Below are 24,453 nucleotides of genomic sequence, written 5' to 3'. Positions count from 1 at the left end.
TATATGTAAGCTATTTAGAACTGTGTTTACTCTTAAAAATAGCTAGGAATTAGGAAGATTAGACCAAGTGTTTTTCTGTGTTGATGTCAGAACTTTTCTACGGTATTATTTTAAGTATTTCTCTGTGATTTCTGAACTCCTGAATAGCACTGTGTATTAAGAAGTATTGTCTTGCATTTTTATTACTTATTATTAAATATTTTTAAACCTTTCAACTGGTGGTGGTTTTGTGTAGAGATAATTTAAGCTCTAGAGTACATTGCATGTATATAGTGAAGCTGTACCAAGTCACTCTAGTAAACCTTGACTGTTCAGTCACACACTGTTTGGATAATAATATTGCACTGTAATAACTGATCACCCTTTCAGAAGGCCCTTTGAGTAGCTGATATTAGTGGGTGGTGGCAGCTGGTACTACCTTTTAGACTGGGCAGAAAAGAGGCATAGCTGGAGAACCTGTGCCAGCCTTCCCCAGGAGTGTCTGTTTGGTTGTATATAATTCTTATCTCAAAGTGTGTGTGCATGTCAACTACTTGGGCAGGGACATGAAGCACTGGTTTGAGATAGAGGGTCCTGGAGGTTTTAGCTTCCCCACTGGGCTGAGCTATAGAGCTGTGACAGTGGGGAGTCTTATTGGGGACCTTGAGAGAAAGGGAGAAACCAGCCCCAGACTGACTGTGATCTCTGTGTGCTCTTAAGAGAAATTGTACTTTACTGTGTGTGTATTTATTATCCTTTCCCTATATGGACACCCCTCACTCATGTTAATGGTGAGGATTGAGGCTCCTTGATTGCTGGCCAGTGCATGGGCATTACATATTAATTGCTTGTGAGTGGTGGGATATCCACACTGCATATTAATTGGTTGGCAGATACTAACTGGCTTGTAGTGGTGTGGGTAGAGTGAATTAATGTAGCTTGTTACAGTAATATCTGAAGGTGTTTTGTACTCTAAATCAGCCACACAGTGAATACTCAGAGTTCAGATCATAATTGTTTTATTTCTTTTGTTAGATTAGTTAGTCAGGGAGAGCAGGCAGCATATCAGCAGAGGAGTACAGGAAGCTGACAAGGAGCCAGATGGTTGAGATGTGCCAGGCTAGGGGACTGGTGCATGGAAACATGACTAAGGCAGACATGATTACAGCTTTGGTCACAGCTGCATCAGAAAATAGCAACCAGGTGGATGATCAGACTGGCAGTGGAGACATACCACACTCAGACAGTGGACAGCTCAACCTTTCTGCAGTGGACTAAAAAATCCATATGGCGCTAAAGAGACTTGAGTTGGAGGCCAGGCATTTGGAAACAGAAGCAGCTGAGAGACTGAAACATCTACAGGCTGAGGAGAATGAGGAACTGCTATGCTTAGAAGCTAAGGAACAGGAGAGGCAGAGGCAGCATGAGAAGGAGATTCTGACTCTTCACCAGAGTCATGGAGGTAATGGGAAAGGGAGTAACTGGATCCCAGAAGCACAAAAGGTCAGTAAATTTCTTCCGCAGTTTAAAGAGGGGGATAATTTTGATAGTTTCATTCATATGTTTGAGAGGGTATGTAAACAGTATGATGTTGACCAAAAGCTCTGGGTACGGTTCCTGACCCCCTTACTCCATGGTAAAGCTGTAACTGTGTTGTCTAAACTTGCTGATTGTGAATATTTTGATTATACTGCTGTTACAAATCATTTGTTAGAATTTTTAAGCTAACACCTGAAACATATAGGAAAAAGTTTTGGGAGCATAGACGCAAGGCAGATGAAAGTGTGTGTGAATATGTTGCTGAACTGAACACTTATTTTCATAGGTGGGTGAGTGGATGTCAGGTCACCACTTCTGAAGGGCTGGCAGACCTTTTGGTGAGGGAACAAGCCCTTAGCAGTTTGCCTGAGGACATGAGAATATGGTTAGCTGACAATGTGCTACTTCAGATGAGTTGGGGAAGAAGGGAGATCTATACCTAGCAAGCAGGGCCTCCCTGCACAGGAAAGGGACCCCCAGTACTGCTCATAGGTCTAAAGAAACCCATTGTGGGCAGCACAGACTGCCCCAACTGAAACTGCCAGTAGCAGTGGAAGCCACTAGTCCAGGTACAGGTCCAGGACCTAGGGTTAAATGTTTTGAATGCAACCAGTGGGGCCATGTGGCATACAGATGTCCATGGAGGCAAGGTGGGGACAAAAGGTGAGAGTGACAGTAAGTAGGGAAGACAAAATGCCAATAGTAGGTTGTCTTCAGACAACAAGGGTACCGAACTACCATCATGCAGATGTCCTGATAGGGAAGGATTTGGATGTGGCAGTACCATGTGTTTATGCAGTTACACGCAGTCAGGCTAGGAGACAAGCATGTGGGGCTGGTAGCCTGGGGGAGACCCAGACAGACTGCATACTTGCAGCCAGGACTGGTGAGGTGGTTACTTCAGGGAGAGATCTACTCTGTAGCAGTGAGACTGAATGTGAGCCACAGCAGCTTGTGGGTACTGATGTTCACTTGGACAGAATGACTGCAAAGGTAGAGGTGGGTAGTAGTACCCAGGCTGACAGTGAGGCACCACTGTCAGAGGATGCCAGACTTCCTGTGGAAGGGGAGCTGGGAAGGGTTACAAAGAAAGAGTTTAGACAGGCTCAGCTCTCAGACCCTACATTGCAAGGCCTGAGGCAGGTAGCTAGTGAGGCACCTGATTCTCAAGGGAAGGGGGAATCTGTATACTGGGACAAAGGGTTACAGTGCAGAGAGTGGACCCCTGAGGGAGGGCTAGAAGGTGAGAGAATACAGCAGTTGGTAGTGCCTAAAGCCTACCATCTGGTGCTTCTAGCCATAGCCCATGATATTCCCTTTGCAGGTCATATGGGCAAAAAACGTACAAAGAGATGTATTATGTAGAACTTCTATTGGCCTGGAATTTCCAGAGACGTAACGGGGTAGTACAGGACCTGTAAGCAGTGCCAAAAGGTAGGCAAGGCAGGAGACAAGGTGATAGCTCCTTTGATGTCTTTGCCTGTGATTGAGGAGCCATTTGAAAGGGTAGATATGGATATTGTGGGGCTTTTGAGTACCCCAAGTTCCACAGGGAAAAAGTATATCCTTGTGGTAGTGGATTATGCTACACGATACCCTGAGACAGTGGCTCTGTCCTCCATTGAGGCAGAAAAGGTGGAAAATGCTTTGTTAGAGATTTTCAGCAGGGTAGATTTCCAAAAAGAAATACTGACTGACCGAGGTGCCAATTTCATGTCAGACCTGCTGGCTTGTCTGTGGACATACTGTAGGGTGAAGCACATGAAGACCACCCCCCTACCATCCCCAGACTAATGGTCTTGTTGAGAGGTTAAACTCTACAATCAAGTCCATGCTACTGGCATTTGCTGACCATTTTAAGAGGGAGTGGGATAAATATTTACCCCATCTGTTGTTTGCTTACAGAGAGGTTCCCCAGGAATCCACACATTTTCACCCTTTGAGTTGCTGTATGGGCATAGACTGAGAGGCTCTCTAGATTTAATTTGAGATGAGTGGGAAGGTGAGTGTGAGCCTCACAAGGAGTCTGTTGTGGCATATGTCTTAAACCTCAGGACAAGGCTCAGGAAACTCATGGGCTTGGCCCAGGAGAACCTGGCAGAAGCCCAACAACAGAGAAAGGTGTGGTATGACAGGAATGCTCGAGCTAGAGAGTATGCTGTGGGGCAGCAGGTACTGGTTCTCATTCCTGTCAGACACAACAAGCTGCAAGCAGCTTGGGAGGGATCCTAAAAGGTGGTAAGAAAGGTAAGTGATGTTAACTACATGGTGGAACTGCTGGGCAGGAGGCAGGGGCACAAATTCTACCATGTTAACATGATGAAACCTTCCCATGATAGGGAGGCCCTTGTGCTGAGCATTTGCAGTGGATTGCAGGATGAGTGTGAGGGAGATCTGGTGACTGATCTCCTTAGTGAGGCTAAGACTGACACCTTGGTGGAAAGGGTAGCAATGTCCCAGCAACTATCTTCTACCCAGGTTTGAGAAATCCGAGCAGCGTTACAGGAGTTTGGGGACACGTTCACCAGTAAACCAGGGTGCACCCACCTGGTGCAGCACCAGGTGAATACAGGACCCCAAAGGCCTATTAGGCAGGCCCCTTATAGGGTGCCTGAGAGAGTCGAACAGACTCTGAGGGAGGAGACACAGGAGATGTTGGAATTAGGGGTTATTCATAGGTTCATAGGTTCATAGGTTTATACTAGGCTATCTGCCCTAAGGCATTTATAAGCCTAGCCCAAATTATTGTGGCTTACGCCACCCCTTATATGAAAAAATACTGTGCCCATTAGTTTGTTGTGCCTCTGTCCAGCAGTGACCCAGAGATGATTCCCGGGGTAAACCTACGATCTCCCATCCACAGGTCTAGATTTCTCTTGAACAGAGTCAGCGAGGTGCTCTGCCTCACATGGACCGGGATTTTATTCCACAGCATAGGGAGTCTCTGAGTGATAAATCTATCCCTCCAGCACGTCCTATTTATATCCGTGCTAAGGTTTAAGTCGCTTGCTCTAGTGGTTTTGGTGGATTTGGATTTTTGAGGTGGAGCATGTCCATTAATTCGGGTTGGACATGGCCTTGTATGTCAGGCACATGTCACCTCTGAGCAGACGGTATGCACTGAATAGAGCTGGAGTTTCTTCAATCTGGCAGCATATGACAGATTTTGGAGTCCCTTTATCCTTTTGGTGAGGAACTTTTGGGGTCTCTCCAATTGCTGCAGATGTCGGGTGAGATACATCCCGAATGGGGCATTGTACTCGATCATTGGTCTGATAAGTGAAGAGTACAGGGAACAATGACCTCACTAGATCTGGATGTGAATCCCTTCATGATCAGGTGGACAATGTAGAAGGTCTTTCTAACCACTTTAGCAATGTGAGTGTCAAAAGAAAGGCCACTGTCAACCTGGGTCCCCAGGTCCCTGATAACCTCTTCTGTGCTTAGTGGATTTCCACCTATATGGTAGCTTGGGGTTACCTTGTTTTTCCCAAGGGTATGACTATACATTTTTGGCGTTTAACTTCAGGCCATGGCTCTGGCACCAGCTATCTGTTTCCGTGAGTCCCTTCTGAAGGATATCCGTGTCCGATGCACTTTCCACTATGGCGCCCAGTTTGCAGTCATCTGCAAACTTTGTCAGCCAAAGTCCTCCCATGTTGGCCTGTACTTCTGAGAAGTAGATGCCAAACAATAGGGGGCCAAGGACCGAGCCCTGTGGGACACCACTTGTGACCGGCTTGGAGTCTGACACAGCGCCAGCAACTCTAACCCTGTGGGTTCTGTCCTTAAGCCAGTTTGCAACCCATCTTGTGACATATGGGTTTACATTTAAGCTGAGTCCAACAGTCCATGGGCCTCCCCAGTGGTGCTGGTATCAAAGAAGGATGGCAGCAACAGGTTCTGTGTGGAGTACAGGAAATTAGTCACACAGAGTCAGATGCTTACCCGATACCTAGGACAGATGAGGCCCTAGAGCAGCTGGGTGGGGCTAAGTATCTTACAACCATTGATCTTACCAAGGGTTACTGGCAGGTGCCCTTGACTCCCAGTGCTAGAGAGAGGTTAACCTTTCTGAGTCCTCTTGACTTGTATGAGTTCACAAAGATGTACTTTGGGATAAAAAAATGCACCAGCAACTTTCCAGAGGCTGGTAGATCATATCCTAGCAGTAGCAGGAGGGTTTGCCCTTGCTTACCTAGATGATATTGCCATCTACAACCATTCCTGGCAAGAGCACCTTCAACATGTCAGGGAGGTTCTGGGCGGACTACAGAGGGCAGGGTTGGCCATTAAGCGGAGCAAACGTCAGGTGGGTATGGCAGAGGTCTCCTACCTGGGACATAGAGTGGGGAGTGGTAAGATCAGGCCAGAACCTGCCAAAGTAGAAGCCATTCAGGCATGGCCTGCACCTGTTACCAAAAAGCAGGTGAGGTCATTCTAGGGACAGCAGGGTACTACAGAAAGTTCCTCCTAAGTTATAGTACCACAGCTGCTCCCCTCACAGACCTGACAAGGAAGAACAGGCCAGATAAGGTAGTGTGGACCACAGCATGTGAGAAGGCATTCCAGAAGCTTGTGTTAGCCAGTTCAGATTACAGCAAATAATTTGTTGGGCAGGTGGATGCTTCAAACCATGCGGTGGGGGCTGTACTTAGCCAGATTTCTTCAGAGGGATAAGAGCACCCAGTGGTTTATCTTAGTCATAGGCTCCAACTCAGGGAGGAATGCTATGCAGCTGTAGAAAAGGAATGTCTAGCCATAGTGTAAGCACTACATAAACCTCAGCCTTATCTGTATGGAAGAAAATTCATTGTAGTGACAGATCACAATCTCCTAAAATGATTAAACAAAGCCAGCCAGCAAAATGCCAAGTTGCTACGATGGAGCCTAGGGTTGCAAGCATATGATATGTCAGTGCAACACCACAGTGGGATTAGCAATGCCAATGCAGATGGGCTGTCAAGACAGGGAATGGGATAAGGTATACTCAGCTAGACCTCACCCTCTCAAGCAATGTTTCTCAAGGGTCACTTGAAACATTAGCTTGAGTTTTCCGGGGGGGGGTGAAGATAGGTGAAGGCTGCCAGCCAAGCCAGATAGAATTGTGTAGATAATTCTGTCATTTGTAAATATTAATGTAAGACACAGGCTTGCTCTCTTAAATGTGAAAAGACTGCATTGGATATTGAACTGCAAAAATTTAACAACAGTGCACTCTGCTGTAAGAAAGCTAAGTCAACCATTTTATGACTGTCTTTGGTGTCAAAATTCAGAGCCAATATGTCTAGCGGGAGGCATCCTGCCTATCATTTTAAGACCAGAGTTAATGGCTAGAATTTGCATGTATAAATGTCCTTTATTGCTCTGGTTTCTGACCAGGTGTAAAGAATTTAAATGTAGTTTCTGTTTGCCTGGGAACACCAGAGACGTGTGAAGAATGATGTTATGTGAAGCAGCTCTGTGTTATCAGTTTAAAGAGAAAGAATCAGAGAGCTCAAGAGTATTTTGTCTTGAGAACATTCAACATCTCCAGCACTGCCTGTTTCTATATGTAAGTTATTTAGAAGTGTGTTTTCTCTGAGAAATGGCTAGGAATTTGGAAGATTAGACTAAGTGTTTTTCTGTGGTCGATGTCAGAACTTTTCTACAGTATTATTTTAAGTATTTCTCTGTGATCTCTGAACTCTTGACTAGCACTGTGTAGTAAGCAAAATTGTCTTGTGTTTTTATTATTTATTATTAAATATTTTTAAACCTTTCAACTGTGGCTGTTTTGTGTAGAGATAATTTAAGCTCTAGAGTAAATTGCATGTATATAGTGATACTGAACCAAGTCACTCTAATAAGCCTTGACTGTTCAGTCACTTTTATTTGGATAATAGTATTGCACAGTAATAATTGGACACCATTTCAGAAGGGCCTTTGAGTAGCTGATATTAATGGGTGGTGACAGCTGGTACTACCTTTTAAACTGGGCAGAAAAGGGACACAGCTGGAGAACCTGTGCCAACCTTCCCCAGGAGTGTCTATGTGGTTGTATATAACTCTTATCTCAAAGTGTGTGTGTGTGTCAGCTACTTGGGTGGGGAAACGAAGAACTGGTTGGACAGAGAGGATGCTGGAGGTTTTAGCTTCCCCACTGGACTGAGATCTGTACCCTATAGTTGTGCCAGTTGGGAGTGTTACTGGGGACCTGGACCGAAAGGGAGAAATCAGCCCCAGACTGACTGTGATCTCTGTGTGCTCTTAAAGGAAATTGTACTTTACTGTGTGTGTATTTATTATCCTTTCCCTATATGGACGCCCCTCACTGGTGTTAGTGGTGAGGACTTGAGGCTCCTTGATTGCTGGGCCAGTGCACGGGCATCACTAGAGCCATCATAACTGTAAACCTCTGTAAAATTACCTTATTTTGGTATCTTTAGCTTTGCATTACTCTGTAACCTAGTGCCTTACTTTGTTAACATAGCAGAAAACATTTGCAAAGGAACAATGTACAACTTTTCAGAGAAACTATTAAGTAATATCTTTGCTGACAGAATGTTTAATAATATATTATCCATCATAATATAATTAAGTTACTGTTACAACCTAAGAATGTGCATATCCTATCACAACTCTACCCTAAAGTTGTGGTGGATGGCTAAGGAATCCAAACATTTCATATTTATGATTGCCAGAAAAATAAATGTTTGCACTGGTAAAAACATTCTAAGAGAACAGTGTTGTCTCATCCAAGATGGATTTCTGGATAAAACACATCTGTCTTGCAGGTAGAGTGCATTAATGCCAGCCAACTAAACATAGACTGAATTTCTTAAATTCCACTATTCAAAACAGCGTTATTAAATCTTTTGCTACTGACTATGACTAATAATTACAAAGTACTAGCATAGGGTAAAAGCATCCCTGGTATGATCTGCTAACTGCTAAATTAATGTATTTTGTTGTAGAGGAGTAAAGGGAGAGATTGGGACACAAATTTCTTCACATGACACAAGGTGCAGTAATTTTTGTCATGTTTTTGAATAATACTTGGCAAAATAGACTTGATAATTCCTGCTGTTACTCAGTCAGTCTCAGTGAAAATTGGGTCATATGCTTTAACTTTCTTAACCTCCATTTTTCTACACTTTGACTAAGCAAGTCACTTAACCGCACAGTATTCCCAGGGTAAGTCTGAAAAAATCCATGTGGATCAGTGCTCTACTCATTTAACAAATACCAATCAATCAATCAATCAATCAATCAATCAATCAATCAATCAATCAATCAATCAATCAGTCAATCAACACATAAATAAATGCATCATTATACAAATAAATAAACTGATACATTTCAGAGCAAGTTTCCTTTAGTCATTTATAGCAAGTATAAAAAAATGAAGGTTAGTCACAAAACTAATTTAACACCCATCTATCATTCTTCATTCATAAAAAGTCACTGCTTTTATTACTCATCTCCTGATGATATTACATTCTTTCTTGTTTTCTTTGTTTTCCTTTTCTCTCACTCAACTAATTATAGCAGCTTCTCATTCATTACCATCTTGTTTCCTCACTTATTCACGCAAATATATCAGTCATAGCTGCAACAATTAGCACACTCAGCTTTGGTACAGAAGGCTGTGGGCTCTATTCCCACACCAGGCAAATCAATTACTGATACTGCAGTACAACATAAGGGGGTACTGCACTCTTGAATTTGTTGCTCTACAGATGGGACATTAAACTAAAGGCCCATATACCTGAGTTGGTAGTGAATGTTAAAGATCCCATGGACTGAAAAGAGTACAGGAAGTTCTCTGATGCCCTGGCCAAATTTTCCCTAGTAGTACAAATACCACCTTGGGTCTCTTCTGAAAAGAGGCTACTTGCCTAGTGGAACCAATCTGGTCAACAAAGGAGAAATAAAAATGATTAAATGTTAGCCTTTCTAGATTTCCACATCTGTTGCCCTATCATGCTAACTTTCACTGCATCTATCAAACATAGTATCTACTAGGCTGTTTAATGTGCCTTTCAAATACAACGCACATACTAGTTTGCTATTACAGTCTAACTGTCTTTTTGGCTAAACACTTCCCTTTGTTCACACACACTGGATCTTAGAAATATTCCTAGATTCAGATATGGTGCTATTCAAGATTATAGTCTGTCTTGTAACTTTTGACTCTAGAATTTCAACTCATGGTGTACTATTTTACCAAAGATCCCCTGCTGGAAGTGGTAACTACACCAAAGCTTACACTAAAGCCCTGTACAGTCACTTGTATAAGTGTACAGATTTGTCTGTTCCAGACAGAATCAAAGCCAGAGCCCCAAGTAAAAATAAGTCACCCTGGTGGGCATCCAGCATCAACAAACTTTACAATAAATAAAAAGATTGCTGTCTAAAAAAACTAAGGTGACACCCCAACAATGGAAAAACACCCTCCTCAGCCTCAACAGGCAAATAAGGCAACATGTAAAATCCTCTAAGGGTAACTTAAAAACTTATCAATCACAGCCAAGGATATCCATAAGGACTTTTACAGTCATGTGCGCAGCCTAAAAGATAGGACCCCAACATGTGCCGAACTAGTGACTAAATGTATCACACATACACTGATCCTGCAGAGATAGCAAACCTGCTGGCAGACAGATTTGGTAAAAATTTCACTCCCTTATCCTCTCTAAAGTTATCACAAACCTTGCACTCAACTCCCCAACACCCTATATATCTGAAGAGCAGGTCATTAATGCCAGGGACATGAGAGAAAATGCCTGGCAATCATGAAAAATAGAGAAGCCATGCAGTAAGCTTGAGATGTTGAAGATTCAGATGAACCAGTCCCTCCAGGTGGACAGTAGGTCTGGAGCTGGGTCCAGTATCCAAGGTTTCAGAAGTAGGTGAGGCCAAAGGAAGGGAAACCAGACCTGTTGAGTCCAGAATGGGGCGATGAGAATTATTTTGTTCTTTGACCTGTTGGCCTTCTTTAGAAATTGGCATATTAGAGGAAATGGAGGAAAGGCGTACAATAGACTGTGGGCCCAGTCGTGAAGGAGAATGTCTCTGGGTGACTACCCCGGGGAGGGATTAGGGAAAAGTAACTGCTGCACTTGTTGTTCAGAGGGGATGTGAACAGGTTGCAGCAAGGTTTGCCCCAGTGGCAGAATATCTTTTCTGCCACCAATGGATTGAGAGACCACTTGTGAGGTATGAGGATGGTTCTGCTCAATCTGTTTGCAATCACATTGGAGCACTTCAGAATGTGCATTGCTATTAGAAAGCAGATGGAAGATATTGCCCATTCTCATACTGAGTTCTTGACAAAGAGGGTAAGATCTGGTTCCCCCTTGCTTGTTGATGTACCAAACTACTGACATATTGTCTGTTTGAATCGCAATTGTTCCCAAGGGGAGGGTTTCCTGAAATGCCTGCAATGCTAAGAGCACTGTCCTCATCTCTAGAACATTGATATGCAAATTGTTCTCCAGTGGGAATCAAGTGCCTTGGACTGTCTTTCCCAGATAATGCCCCCCACCCTATCTGTGAGCCATCTGTGGTCACCATGGCTTGGGGTTGATGGAGGAAAATGGGTGACTCTCTATAAGATTTTGTTGGAGTGAAGCCACCAAATCAGGTCTTCCTTGCAATGGTTGGTGATGGAGATCAAATGACACATTGGTTGATTCAGTAAGGACCACTGGGATGCCAGGAACCATTGAAGAATTTGCATGTGATATCTTGTCAGACGGACTAGAGTGACAGAGGTTGCCATTGACCCTACAGTTTGTAGAAGGAGCCTCGCAGTTACTTTTTCTGCTGTGAATGATCTGGCTGACTTGTGATCTTATCCTTTGATGTCTTTCTATGGAAAGAGACATAATGCCAGTGAATTCCAGCTGTTGAGATAGTTCTAAATGGGATTTTTCTTAGCTTATAGTGATCCCTAAGTCGGAATAAAGGAGAAGAATATAATCTCGTGCCTCTATGAGTAGAGACCTGGTAGCTCGGTAAGGAGCCAGATGTCTAGATATGGAAACACCCAGAATCCTAGCAGTCTGAGTTGAGCTGCTACCACTGCCATGCATTTGGTGAACACCCTGGGGGTGGTGGTGAGACCAAAGGGCAGTGTACTGAACAGATAGTGACTGGCTCCCAGCCGGAAGTGCAGAAACCTTTTGGACTGCTTGTCCATTTTTACATGGTAATACACATCCTGAAGATCTACTGAGCACATCCAATTATCTTCTTCCATGAATGGAAGTATAGATTGAACTGAGATCATCTGGAATTTGGTTTGGTGAACTGATTTGTTCAACTGACTGAGATCCAGTATTGGTCTCCTGTCTCCTGTTTTCTTTGGCACTAAAAAGACTCCTAATAAAATCCCGGATCTGGTCTGGTGAGACTGTTTGGATGTCTCTTCTGTTGAGCACTTTTTAATTTCTAAGACCGCTGCATCCCTGTGACTGGGTGGAACATCTGGGATTCTTCTTAGTCTTTTTGATTCTTCTGAAAAAGGGATATCATAACTGCTGGTTATAATCCTCTGCAGCCAATTATCTGTTGTCATCCTTAGCCAGGCAGATTGGTCCAGGGATAATCACCCCCTGACTGTCTCCATAGGAAGGCAATTGGGCCTCCTTTCAGGAGCGCTGATAGGAGTTACAAGAGAAAAAATCCATGGAACCCTAATTCTGCAGGCTACCTCTGCCTCTTGCATGGCATCTTTCATTATTACTCCCTCCTCTGCCCCAGGGGAAGTCATTGCCACATGAGTCCTGGAAGAGCCCTTGAGACTTCTTGAACCTCCCATTTCTCTGGTTCCTGGAATAGGGCCATTGAGGAGTGGAAAAGCATACACCCACAGCAGAAAGAGTCTTCCCATCTTTCTCACACCTGGCCAGAGTGTTTTTAACTTTGGGACCGAACAGGGATGTTCCGTCAAATGGAGCATTGATGAAAGAAGACTTAATGGCTCAAGAAAATCACATAAACGCATCCACGTGTGTCTCCTAATGGCTCTGCCAGAACCCGCTGCTTTTGTTGTCCCTTCAGCAGCATGTGCAATTAGCCTCATGGACGAACTGGAAATGGATTCTAGGGTTGTGACCTGAGAAGCTACTTTGTCTCAAACTCTTCAGCTACTGCTTCTGTCCGAGTATCTGAAAGCTGTTTTGTCAGATCTCTTTGAAGTCTTGTAAAATGTGTCATGTAATTCAAGGACCTGAGAGCAAAGGTCGATGAAGCATATACACACTTCCCAAATCTATCCATTGTCCTAAACTCTTTATTAGGAGGATGGATAGTAGGACTTTCATCAGCAAGTTCCTTCTTGGTGGTTGCCACTACCACCATGGTGTCCACAGGAATTCCCTTGGCCCAGTGTTGCTGATACTGAGGGTCTGAAAGAATTGGCTCAGTAGGGTCAGGTAACGTACAGGCCTGCTGAGTGATCAACTTAATGCGATGGTCAGCAGGTGGAGAGATCCAAGAGGTACAGGGCTGTGCATGAAAAACCTTTAGATATACTAATTCCTCTGAGGATGGCCAGAGGGAAGTCCAGCCACCTCTTTATTTTAGAATCTCTAGGATATCCCTGAAGAAAACATCTTCAGGGGTGACTTAGGGGAACCATCTCCTTCATTGAAATCAGTCTCTTCTGTGAAGGACTCTTCCAGAGAGTCCAAGCACTTCCTCTTGCACTTTCTCTTTGAAGGTACCTCTTTGGTGGGGTGTTCCAGAGAGTAACCCAAAGGGGACATAGCCACTGTGGTTTGATCCTGTGTATTTTGTGCCCTCTGTCCCAAGGAAGAGACTGGGAAAAGATCTGGTCAAGGGGAAGAACAAGACCTTTAGTCTGACAAGTAAGGCATAGATTGTTTGCCCACAATGGACAAGGCCCTCTCCATGCCCTGAAAGGTAGGCTCCTCATAGAGTGATGGGAGCCCAGAACTGAAATAAACTCCTTCAGAACTGTGGTTCCACCCTCCAAAGTTGAAGCCAGAGTTGAGCTTACAATTTTAGAAAAATTAACTGTCACTCGACAGCTCAGAGGAGAGAAGACATCTGACTATGAAGTGGCAAACGAGATCTGAGATAATCTTCTGGGGAGCATTATGGGTAGAGCTTAGCTTGAGAGTTTTTGGAAGGAGCGAGCTTGAATAACAGTCGAGTCAGTTCCAAGGCTCGGAACTGAGCCCACAGTCAAGGATTAGGTTAAGACTGACAACATCAGATCAGTTATTCCCCTCCACAAAGGTGGCTTAGCAACAGATCCAGGGAATTATTAACCCATAAGTCTGACCAGCCTCATCTGTAAGGCCACAGAATGTATCTTCATGGACCTATAGATAAAGACATAGGTAAACTCCAAACCCTGGATCTGACGCAATTTGGCAAAGTCAGTGGTAGATCCTGCCTTTTAAACCTGGTGGAGTTCTTTGAAAATGTAACCAGGGCCAATGACGAGGGAAAAACTGTGCACACAGCATACCTTGCCTTGGCCAAGGCCTTTGACACAATCCCACTCTCAGGCATTACCAATAAACTTAGCAAACTGAATGTAAACCTATTTGTTGTAAGATGGGTTGCCAACTGGCTCACAAACCAGACACACACACTATTAAAGTGGGTGACTCCACATCAACTAGCAGACCTGTCACCAGCGGGGTGCAACAAGGGTCACTGCTGGGACCCATACTGTTTGGTATATACTTCTCTGAAGTAAAGGCCAAAATCAAGGGGCTGTGGCTGATCAAGTTTGCAGACGACTGCAAACTGGGAGCAATCTATGACCCAAACCTAATGAGGCAATCTCTGCTTAATATACAAGGCCATGTCAAACCCTGAGCTGTTGGACATGCTCCACTTAAAGAAATCCCAATCCCTCAGAGCCACATACTCCAGGGATCTAAACTTTATCATCACAATGAACAAAACATGCTGGAGGGATAGGTTCCTGACCCAGAGACTCCCCATACTCTGGAATAGACTGCCCATACATGTCAAGCAGAGCACCTCACTGGCCCTCTTCAAAAGGAACCTTGATGATTGGATGGGAGATAGGAAATTCACCCCAGGGATCATGTCAGTCACCCTGCTAGACAGGGGCCCAGAGAAGTAAATATTGCGGGAAAAAATTTCCAGGGAATTGTTATGGCTAGGCTTGCATAGGCCTTAGGGCCGATAGCCTAGTACCAACCTATGAACCTATGAACCAATTACTGGACCTCAAATGATGTCAGTATACTTCAGGAGGGTCTTACACAAACCAACGACTGGTGTCTTAGTCATGGTTTCAAACTAAAGGCAAAGAAATGTATCATTATTCTCTATGGTAAAAACAATATCTCTTCAGACTATCAGATTAACAACAATATCCTATGTACATGCAAAGTGGTAAGGGATTTCAGATTACAAGTAGACTATGACCTTAACTTTAACCAAAATGTGTCTGCTGTAGTAAGGAATGATTTCTACATAGCACACTTGATTAGCAAAGGCATCGCCTCTACAGTAAAGGAGGTTAGGACCCCTCTAAACTCGTCACCAATGAGGCCCATAATTGAGTATAATGCCCCTTTTGATAGGTACCATACTAAGCACCTGCAGCAATTGGAGAGACCTCAAAGGTTTCTAACAAAGAAAAATCAAAGGACTCCAGCACATGCCTTACACAGACCAACTAAAGTCTCTGTCACTATACTCAGTATCATATAGACTTCTTACTGGAGACTTATGCCTGGTTTACAGAGCAATCTCTGACCCAAACCTAATGAATTTGCTGCACATCCATAAATCAAAAGGGACCACCCATTCCAGGGACCTAAATATGGTTTGTGACTCGAATATGATGTGCTGGAGGGACAGATTTGTCTCCCAGTGACTGCCACGTCTTTGGAATAGGCTGCCAGTTATGTGAAGCACAGCACCTCTATGACACTGTTCAAAAGGAACCTGGACAATTGAATGGGGCGCTGTGAATTCTTACCAGGGATAGTGCCCACAACCCTCCTGGACATGGGCAGTCATTACTAAATACAGTCCTGGGTATTGACAAGAGTATCTATGGTATTACATTGGGATGAAACGGGTAGGCTTGAAATTACCTTTGGTCAATAGCTTAGTAACCTCCTATGATCCTATGAGATATATTGGGAACTATTACTAATTCCTTATTCATAGACATGCTAAAAAACAGATCCACCCTGTAGCGAACTACAGTCTTTCACTTTATATCACTAGCTGCAATACTTTGGGCAGAGATTAATTTGACCATTTGAAATATAGAAAATGTCTAATATGCAGTACTAACACTGAAAAAAAAGATATCAACAGAGAAAGAGAAATAGAATCTGGAATTTTTTTTTTTTTTTTTTTTACAGTCATCTGTTCTCCAGTTAAATCTATGCTTATCTCATTCAAATAAATTATAAAACTCACATTTGTAACATGAAGTTTTCGGATAATATAATCAGGGCATCTCTTTTCTTCAGATATGGTCACAAGAATATCTCCAAAGGTTTTTGTCCCTTTCTCAAGTGTTGGCCAGTACTCAGCACATTTATTCTGAAAAAAAAAAAATCAAGAATTTATATGAAAAAGTCAACTAGTTTAAAACTGTGTAAAACAGCTGTACTAACAGCATAGTAAATCTAAAATGTTCTGAAAATAGAAATTTCCAACTAAGTAAATAAAAACATGTTGCTAAACAAGTGGTAGGAATCATATAGTTTCAGATATGTGGATAGCTCTATGATATAATGCATAGTTATCAGAAATATATTGTTATACCATATATAGTCCACTATCCATAAGTGATATAAGTTAATTTATGAACATTTTGTATACTTCCTAAAGAGTAAAATGATAGAAAGAGACATTTTATGATGTCTTCTTTCCTGTTTTTTTTTCTAGTAGGAACTTGTTAATGAGGAACATCTATTTTCCCAAGATAGTGATGCAATGGCAATTAAACAGTAGAATGGTGAGTCCTTCAAAAGAGTAAGATAAGCAAATATACTCTACATTTTCCATGTATGATCTTACATTTTTATATCAATATATTCTAAAGTCAGATGGTTTCTTCTTTGTTTTTTAACACTTTTTCTTTTTTCGCCAATGTCTTTATTTGTATTTCAATTTCTTTGAACAACAATTAAAATCAACTTGATAAATTCATATACAAAAATGAAAGAAAATGAAAAGAATATACAGAGAGAGAGAAAAACAAACAACACAACATAACTGTAACAAAAACTATACATCAGTGCTAATTTCCTATATAGATCTTCCATCTAATAAGCTAATAAATATGGTAATAATAATAATACAATGAAACAATAAATGTCGTGAGTATTTTTTTAGTTTTTCTTCTTCACATAACTGTCGGTATTTATACGATTTTGAGACTCATTATAGAATATCATCGAATAGTTTATTCCAATACTGAACATAATAAGAACATTTATTCTGATTACTTATTCTTAACTTGTAGGCTATTTATTTGATTGCAATTTGTTTAAATCCACCCCATGACATTTTTGATCTATCAAGCCAATTTTGAGTAATATAAAATTTAATCAGTGAGAAAAGAGTAATTAGAATGTGTACTTCTTGTTGTACTAAACCAGAATGAGGAACACGTACGTGTGCAAATTCTTAAGATAAGGTAGATTTCTCATACCCCATTTTCTCTAGCCTGAATTTCAGGGAACGCCATCCCATTTTCTCTAGCCTGACTTTCAGGGAATGCCAAAGTTTATTAGAACATTTACAACTCCAGAAAATATGTAATACATTGGTTGTTTGATATTTGCATAGGAGACAGTATGGAGAAGATGTGGGAAATAACTGTTAAGCATATATGGAATTAAATATGCATTGTTCACAATCATTGTTTGTCTTTTCGGCTTTTTCTTGGTAAGGGTCGCCACAGTGGAACTCCGGTCCGCTAATGATTGGCAGTAGATTTTTTTTTTTTACGAAATGCCGAGGTGCCAGCTCGATGCCCAACCTTCAACGAAGGCACGCCCATTTATGCATGCATGTCTTTCGAATGCTACCCAACCGCGGGGAGGCATTGTTCACAATCACAAATTGTGTATATTGCAGTTTTTTGAAAGGTAATTATTTCAATGTTAATTAGATTGACTGGATCCTTTGATTCTGTGTAAACGAGTTAAGATTAGCCCAGTATTTTGAATAAACAACAGAATTTTGATATTTAAGAGATATATAATTAATTTATATGTATTGGATATCATCTTTTTGAGGTGAAAGCAGTCCATATCAGTTAAACAAATTTATATTATGTTCATTAATTTTAGAATCATCCAAAAGCCGTAACATCAGTTCTCTTATTTGTTGTAATATTACAAGATAACTTCTGGGCAGATTCAAAGCATCATCTCAGGTCTTCTATGGGTATATAGGTCCAAAACAGTTTTACCTTTAATTTAGGGATAATTAGAGAGATTAATCATTAAATTTAATTTGAAAACAAGGTTAAGATGAATAGGTTGATGTATCATAAATGAGTTTTTAGGTTTAGCAAATCCATTAATTTTTGTAGGATCATTATCATATGGATTACAAATGTATTTTGGTAGTTTTAAAGCTTTAGAATTACACTGGTATTTACGTACATAATTATACCACAGTTTGACCAAAATAGGACTCTAGTTGTTGAGATTTGGATTATATTCTGATATTGCTCTAAGACAACTAGAATTATTGATACCATAGTAAATCTTAATGTCCAGAAGGCCCAAACCTCCAAGACTTTTAGGATGTGTCAGTTCTTGGTAACTGATTCAGACAGATGTGGGAGTCCATAGAAATTTGGATAAGTTTGTGTTGATATTTAAAAAAAATTGTATTGAATTGAATTTTTAAATTAGATGCATGAAATTGGAATAGTTATCTAGGGAGAATTTTCATTTTAATAGTAGCAACTTCAGATAACAAAGGAAGATTAAGCTTATTCAATCTGAGAATGGTGAGCTTGATAGTTGTCCATAATTTCATTGGACTTTCTTGCTAAGATACAGTAGGGTTGTGATGAACAGTTATACCTAGATATTTTAATGAGTTGTCATAATTTCAGTTTCAGGAAAGTAATTAATTAAATTATAATTTGGATCTAAGGGGAAAATGGAAGGCTAAGTTAAATTTATTATTAGAAATTTTTGAGAAGTATCAACAGAGTGCAGAATTTCTGGTACATCAGTATTAGGCAGGGTAAAGTAAAGATTTAAGTTATCAGGAAAAGCCATTAATGGTACTTGTGTGTCATAGATTTCTGTAATGTGATGAAAACTTTTTTTGTTTTATAAGAAGTAATAAGGACTCTATGTATATGTTAAATATATATGGAGTTAATAAGCATCCTTGTCTTGTTCCATTAATATTTTTTTACTGGAAAGGAAATAATTTCATATATAAATATATATATATATATATATATATATATATATATATATATATATATATATAAAGATATATGCACATTAGTATATAGGATTTTGATCACACTAATAAAAGGCGTCTATATTATCTAACGAAGTTTCAGAATATCGAATCTGATATGGTCGACACCATATCATCGAATTCTGAAACATCAAAAGATTAAAAAAAATGCCTAAAAACAAAAATGAATAAAAACACACCCCCACACCCCCCTACTTAAATATACTAACTCCGAGACCGCACTACATTGAACTAAACAGAAATCTCCCCTTATGGAGATTTCCATTTAAATGTTCGATGTTTTTTGCTTTCGCTAATCTGGTGCCGACAATATCAGCTTCAATATTGTCGGCCTTCGACAGGGTGAATTAGACCAAATAAAAGTTTATGGTAGACTAAAGTGCAGCATAACTGAAAACAGGAAGTCTATGTTAACTCAGTCAACAGTTTTAATGGCATCAAGTTGTTGTTCTTCTTTTGGCTTTTCCCGGTTAGGGGTCACCACAGCGGAACTCTGGTCTGCTAATGATTGGCAGTAGATTTTTACAGTGCCAAGGTGCCAGACTGATGCCTAACTTTCAATGAAGGCACGCCCATTCACGCATGTCTTTCGAATGCCACTCGACTGCAGGGAGGACATGCAGACTCCACACAGAAGGCACTCCAGCTGAGAATCGAATGGGAGAACCTCTTGTTGTGAGGCAACAAAATGAATTGTTATGCCGTTCAAAAAGTGTAATCAAAATATTCATTCTTAATGTATGGTCACACGTTTGTCTAGTTTGAATAAAGCCAGATTGATTTGCAGAAATTATATTTGGTAATATAGGATTATCTAGCAATGAGGCAAATATTTTAATATTTTAGTATTTATTAAATATTTTAATATCTATGTTAATATTAGAAATCATTCAAGAGTAATGGATTTTTGGTATCAGAATTCACTTTAGGAAAAAATATTGTTTTAGAATGATTAAGATATATATCCAAAATACCATTGTCTTTTATATAATTAAACAAGTATAGTAATATTTTTGAAATTGTTTGGGCAAAAGTTTTTATAAAATTCTGCAATGGAACCATCTGGAGCAGGTGATTTTTCAGCTTTAAGGTTATTAATTATTTGCAAGATTTCTTATTGAATGAATGGTGCTATAAGAAGATTCTGCTGGTCTTGATTTATTTTTGGAAATATTAAATAGTTTAAGAATTGGTCTAGTTCTAGTGAAGCAAAAGGGAGATTATGTTCACCATACACCTGACAGCATAACTGAACAAAGATTTGTATAATCTCTCTCTTGTATTAAACAGCTTATCTTCATATGAAATTTCAGTTATCAAAGGAGAGGTCTTATTAACATTTATAAGTCTTGTCAAAAGTTTGAAAGGAGCTTGTACCCATTCTGTTATATGTTGATGTACAAAACTACTGACATGTCCTTTTGTATCACAATTGTTACTAGAGGAAGAGCATCTTGAAAGGCAAGCAACACTGATCTGACCTTATCCACCACCAAGGTATTTCTTGCACAGCTGTGTGATCCTTATTTGATCTGACATCTTTTGATAAAGACTTGACATCTACTGAAGAATTTGCATATGATATCTTGCCAGGGGAACAAGAATTATAGCAGGTGACATTGACCCCAAGGATTGAAGAATTAATTGGGCTAAATCCTGGTGTTGAATAATTTTTGCAACTTGGAATCTCAAAGTCTGAGCTCTGTTTAGTGGAAGTGAGGCTGTTGCAGAAATTCTATTGAGATGCACTCCTATGAATTCCAGTGTTTATGATGTAAGTAACTGAATTTGCTCCACGGCTACAAATATGGCACTGGAAATCCAGAAGCAAAAAAGTCCAAAACAAATGCTGGTACTCCTTCTTCCACACAAGTAGAAAATAAAAGGCTGCCAGTAGAGTAAAAAACCTTCGCTTTATTGTAGAATATTCACACCAACAATCCCATCAAGTGCTTTCGCTCAGCCCTTTGCTGAGCTTTTTCAAGATAAAATAAAATTCAAATGAACACTCCTTATATACATTTAAAATTCAGCTAATTGTGTAATTATTTGGTTAATTGGAAAAAACATATTTTTTTTTATGTGATGTGTTTAACCGTGCTGGTGTAGACATGTTGGAAGTCATGGTAGCGGAATATGAAACGAGAGCTGACACTTTACTAAATGATTTGAATGTTCTAAATAGTAGTCTAGTTAATGATGAAAAGTTTACATCTGTCAAGTGGGGTTATGACAATATTTTTAAGAAGGTTGACCAGCACTGTTTAAGGATTCTGAATCGAAAGATCCACAAGTTAGAGAGGGATTTGAAGGAATATAATGAAGGGGTGGCTTACCCACTGCATACTAAAGTTAAACAATTCAATTTTAACAACAGTAAGGCACAGGAAAATTTCAATAATAGTTACAGGATGGGGATGGCCTACGAGGCACCAAGAAATAATCGTAGGTTTGCAGAAAAGGAAAGGAGTACACCCCAGCAGGATTTTCTGTTTCCCCCGAACAAGGAAGGGGGGGTGGAACAGGTTTCCCCAGGGGTGGCGGAATCAATAAGGCAGTTTTTTCAAGCTGCTCCATGTGCTTTAGCAATTAATGATGCTGTAAATAACACAGATGTTTTAAATAAAGTGATGGTGGTAACAGAAAATAATTTTTCTGTTTACAATTATACCAACATTAACTTGAGGAGAGAACATTTTGATTTGTTCACAAAAGGATTACATTTTGTGCCAGCATTTTCAAGTAGATTAGAGCAGGATTTGATAGATTTGAAGCTGTTCAGTAGACAATTAAACTTACTGCTTTATTTTAAAGGGGAAATTCCTTCAAACATGGGACTCTCCAGAAAGAGTGTATTCAATCCACCTATGGAGCCAACAGTAAAAATATTTGAAGAAATGATGTAGAGAGATATTAGGATGATTGGCAGAAATAAACAGAACAGTATCCCCCAAAATATTTGTATGAAGGAGATGAATTTGATTAAGAAACTTAGAAGCAGTAACTGCAGGGCAATGAAAACAGATAAGGGGGGGGGTCTTGTTTTGATGTATAACACTGAATATGTTCACCACATTAATGGGATGTTGCAGGACCCAGAGCAATATGAACAGGTATCCAGCAATGAGCTACATATGGCATATTCCAGAATTGGTTTCATTTTGTATGATCACCTTTTGCAAGGTGTTTTTAATGAAAGATTGTATAACTTTTTAACTGTTGCCAAACCAAGAATTCCTGTAATATTTGGGATCCCGAAAACACATAAAGGGTTGGATCCCTTAAACTTTAGGCCTATATTATGAGGACAGGGGAGTATTACAGAACCTGTTGGGAAATTTATAGATCATACCTTGAAACAGTTTACAGCTTCTTTAAAATACATTTGCAAGGATTCTTGGGATTTCCTCAGGGGCTTACAATCCCTAGAATACCATCCAGATTTTTTGTTAGTTACTATAGATATTGTTCAACTTTTTCCCAGTATACTACATTCTACAGGATTAAATTGGTTTAGTGATGTTTTAGTCAATGAAGCTAAGCTTGTTCCCAATACCACCAATTTACTGGTGGAACTTATGGAATTGGTTCTGGAAAACAATTTTATATGCTTTAATGGCCAATTTTTTAGACAAAAATCGGGCGTTGCAATGGGGGCGGCCTGTGCCACCGTTTACGCAAACTTTGTGTTGCATAAATGGGAACAGACATACATCTTTGGCACAGAATGGTCACGATATATTAGGCATTATGTCAGATTTCTTGATGACATTTGCCTTATATGGGAAGGCACCAGGGCCAGTGTCCAGGAATTTATTGACTACATCAATTCCACCACCTCCTTCTTAACCTTTACACATTCTTTAAGCTTGGATAGCCTAAATTATTTGGATGTGTGTTTAGTTAAGGATAATGTCAACAATAGGTTTAATTCTAAAGTGTTTAGGAAACTCACTTATTCAAATGCATTTTTGCATTTTCAAAGTAATCACCCTGATTATCAAAAAAGAGGAATAGTCAAGGGCCAATTTATTCGTGCCTCCAGAATGTGTAATACATCACAATTTTTCAGAGAAGAAGTTAATTTTTTAAAAGAAAGATTTTCTGAAAGAGGGTACCCAAGTGATTTGGTTGAGGAGCTGGCGAAGGAAGTGAGCACCAATAGTGGGACGAAATACCAACCACTGCTGATTAATACAGGTATGTCAAATTGCCAAACAAGCAATAGATTGCAAAATTTAGAGCAAAAGGGATACATTCACACTTTTGGTATAGACTCGGGCATTGTAGAAAGCAGTGTAAGAAAATACTGGCCAATTTTGAGACTGGATGACAGGTTGGGCAGTATGATCCCAGAGTTTCCCAGATTCGTTAGACGGAGGGATACCAACTTAAAAGAAATGTTGGAAATGAAACAGACCAAACAAACGGATTTAAATGTGAACAATAAAAAAGAAGGAACATATAAATGTGGAATGTGCAAACAATGCCCAGCGATATTTAATGGACACAAATTATATTTACCATCAAGAAAATTTCTGTGTCAACCGAGGGGCTATTATAATTGTAATGCTAAATTTATTGTTTACCTGGGCTTATGTATGAAATGCAAAAGTTTTTACATAGGAAAAACGGAGAGAACTTTAAGAAGACGAATTTATGAGCATTTTTATGACATAACTAAAAAAAAGGAAACTGATGCTTTTTATAGACATTCTCTTTTTTGTCCCGATATGGAGATTAAATTCATAATTTTGGAACAGGTAAAAGCAGATGTTAGAGGGGGTGATTGGGAGTCCCTGTTGGAACACAAAGAATTGATATGGCAGCTAAGACTAGATGCAGGAAGACAGCCAGGTCTAAATGATGCTTGCAGTATTAGCAGCGTCTTGAAATTAAGGAAGGCAAAATTATAAATTTAAGGCCATAGTGTCTGTAGGATCAATTGAAAGGGTTCCCCAGAGAGTAAGTTTCATGACAATTATTGACAGGCAACATAAATTTTGAATTTTTAAATTATTAAGCAGACTTGTGGTTTAATATATACCTGCTCGACTATTATTTATAAGAAGGCCTGAGCATGTAAATGTATATAAGTGGTTTATTAATTTGATGTGTGCAGATGGATTTATTTTATTATTGTGTACATTCAATGGAAATTGAGCGAGTTTTAAAAACGAGTGTGCTTGGCAGTGCTTTGCATTTTTATTATGTAACAAGTTTCATTCTGCAAAAACTGTTTGAAAATATCCCTTTTGGGAAAAAGAAAGAAAAAATGGTTTAGTAATTTGATGTTTGTAGATGGATTTATTTATTTTACTGTGCATACTCAATAGCAACTTAATGAGTTTAAAAACGAATGGGTTTTGCAGCGCTTTGCATTTTTAACATGTAGCAACTTTCATTTTGCAAAGGCTGTTTAAAAACATCCCTTGTAGGAAAAGGAAATGA

The 24,453-nt window shown here is 40.0% G+C and overlaps 1 protein-coding gene across 1 annotated transcript in view; it reads right to left on the bottom strand.

Moving 5' to 3' along the window:
• LOC122814280 (receptor-type tyrosine-protein phosphatase C-like) overlaps positions 1 to 24,453 on the bottom strand; it is a 1,011,948-nt gene that overhangs the window by 263,053 nt on the left and 724,442 nt on the right. Inside the window, exon 16 of the mRNA XM_044086871.1 lies at positions 15,955 to 16,080. Coding sequence (XP_043942806.1) covers positions 15,955 to 16,080 — 126 coding nt within the window. The remainder of the gene's footprint in view (positions 1 to 15,954; positions 16,081 to 24,453) is intronic.

Source organism: Protopterus annectens, chromosome 10.part0 (genome assembly GCF_019279795.1).
Source record: "Protopterus annectens isolate FY-2018-M chromosome 10.part0, PAN1.0, whole genome shotgun sequence".
Taxonomy (NCBI): Eukaryota; Metazoa; Chordata; order Ceratodontiformes; family Protopteridae; genus Protopterus; species Protopterus annectens.
The sequence above is the reverse complement of the archived record's forward strand: the minus strand, read 5'-3'. Positions and strand labels throughout refer to the sequence as shown.